The 2,500-nt window shown below is 40.7% G+C and overlaps 1 protein-coding gene across 1 annotated transcript in view; it reads right to left on the bottom strand.

Moving 5' to 3' along the window:
* LOC145410004 (mast cell carboxypeptidase A-like) overlaps window positions 1-2,500 on the bottom strand; it is a 16,780-nt gene that overhangs the window by 11,779 nt on the left and 2,501 nt on the right. The window contains exon 4 of the mRNA XM_080280217.1: window positions 337-503. Coding sequence (XP_080136343.1) covers window positions 337-503 — 167 coding nt within the window. The remainder of the gene's footprint in view (window positions 1-336; window positions 504-2,500) is intronic.

Genomic DNA, 2,500 nt, shown 5'->3' with positions numbered 1-2,500 from the left:
GGTTGTGTGTGTGTGTGTGTGTGTGTGTGTGTGTGTGTGTGTGTGTGTGTGTGTGTGTGTGTGTGTGTCCACTGAGGTACTGTTTGTGAGGTTGTGTGTGTGTGTGTGTGTGTGTGTGTGTGTGTGTGTGTGTGTGTGTGTGTGTGTGTGTCCACTGAGGTACTGTTTGTGAGGTTGTGTGTGTGTGTGTGTGTGTGTGTGTGTGTGTGTGTGTGTGTGTGTGTGTGTGTGTGTGTGTGTGTGTGTCCACTAAGGTATTGTTGGAGGCAGTGTGTATGTGTATATATTATGCATGTATGTACGTGTATATCCATGTACGTAATTCTGTGTACGTACCACTTCAGGCTCCTCCGGCACCGACTCTCCACTCCAGCCATACGCATACAGCCACAGCTGAAGGTATGAGTGGATGGTGAAGAAAGCTGTCAAATTCCTTGTACTTTGTAATTCATTGATATAATCCCTCACTGCTTGCGTCTCCAGCTCTGAGAACCCCGTGGGGCCTGGGGGGGCGAGAGAGGGGGTTATTTGAGGGGTTAGTGAAGATGGAAGATGGGAAATAAATCGCTGAGGATGAGGTGTTTGGGACACTTGTGTGGTGTTGAGTACTGAGATGAAAATTAAAAGAATATATATGTTGAGAGAGAGAGAGAGAGAGAGAGTAGCTGTCTCCTGTCAATCATTGTCTTACCTCGAGCAGTAGTGAGAATGTAATCATAATTCAATACTGTTAACGCAATTTGTAAGAGAGAGAGAGAGAGAGAGAGAGAGAGAGACAGCTACAACATATAACAATAATAAAGTATTGTGCTCTGCCTGCGTGTGTGTGTGTGTGTGTGTGTGTGTGTGTTAACAGATATAAAAGCCTTGCAGCGGACAGGGATTCAGTTAAAGCCAGTGACAAATGCCGGGAGTGACGACATTTAAATTCGAAATATCTCACCAAATACTCACCCTAGCGGCCCCAGTCTGTAACATCTATTGCACAGGTTCATGCTAGTCACGAAGAATCACTGTCAGCCTCCATACCTACCGAATAATTAACGAAAAACGCGATAATTCTGGACCACCCCACCACACACACCGAGACGGGAATGTAAATAAACCTGCGGGACGTTCGAAAGCGTTAGGAAGTTAATTATTTTTCTTTTTCGCTAACAAAATTATTCACAGAGGTAATTTTTAAACACATTGGTCACTAAATAAACTAAATTACAATTAATTTTTTGATGCATATGCCAAATGATGCTAAAATGAGTAATTATATTGATGAATTTTATAAAGCACAAAGGCTGAAACGAACGCGTGATTTTGAAACTTTTACCACAAAATCACTCGTTCGTTTTGTTTGTTACGAAATTCGTTTACTTGGCGAATGGATCCATAAATTAATTTCAATTTATTATGTTTAGTGAAAAATATGTTTAAAAATTACCTCTGCAGATTAATTTTGATGGTGAAATACATTACATTGTTAACGCTTTCGAACATAAGAACATAAGAAGAGAGGATAACTGCAGTAGGCCGGTTGGCCCATGCTAGGCAGCTCCTAGAAGAGTAACTGAACTACTAGAATGAGATAAGGATAGCAAAGAAGAAGGCTCTTCCCCGCCCTCCAAACCCTCCAGCCGAAGCCGGCAGGAAAAAGTCAGAAAGAGCACCACACTGACGTGGACATTTTACAGGAAAGTGTGAAAGGAGAATAGAGACTATCATAGTGTAACCTGAAAAGGAAAAATTATGAATTAGTATTGGTTATAAGATTTTCTTTTTTCTATACCCACCCCTTATTTGTCATATGCTTATCTAGCCTATGCTTGAAACTCTCAATGGAAGAGGCAGCAACTACTTTACTAGGTAGCTTATTCCATTCGTCTACTACTCTATTACCAAACCAATTTCTACCTATTTCCTTATTGAAACGGAATTTTTCTAGTTTCAAACCATTATTTCTAGTTCTATCCTGTATGCTCACTTTAAGTACCTTGCTAATATCTCCCTTATTTATACCCTTCATCCACTTAAACACCTCAATTAAGTCTCCCCTTACTCTACGCCTCTCTAGCGAATGCAGACTTAGTCTTTTCAGTCTGTCTTCGTATGACAGGTTCCGGACGTCATGTATCATTTTTGTCATTCTTCTCTGTACATTTTCTAACGAATTAATATCCATTCTATAGTAAGGACACCAAAATTGTACTGCGTAGTCTAAATGTGGCCTTACTAATGCTAGATAAAGTTTCAGTATTACTTTTGATGATCTATTGCTCATGTTTTGTTTACACTCATACCGATGTGTGTGCAGTGAGACGGTCCAGAATAATCGCGTTTTTCGTTAATTTTCCGTTGGATATGGAGGCTGACCGTGATTCTTCGTGACTAGGGTGAACTTGTGCAGTAGATGTTACAGACTGCAAGCGCTAGGGTGAGTATTTGGTGAGATATTTGTGTTTTTGATGACGTTACCCTCCGCTATTGTCACTGCCTTTGATAGAATGCC

Source organism: Coenobita brevimanus, chromosome 9 (assembly GCF_032717465.1).
Source record: "Coenobita brevimanus isolate Jiangsu-jjx chromosome 9, ASM3271746v2, whole genome shotgun sequence".
Lineage (NCBI taxonomy): Eukaryota > Metazoa > Arthropoda > Malacostraca > Decapoda > Coenobitidae > Coenobita > Coenobita brevimanus.
The sequence above is the reverse complement of the archived record's forward strand: the minus strand, read 5'-3'. Positions and strand labels throughout refer to the sequence as shown.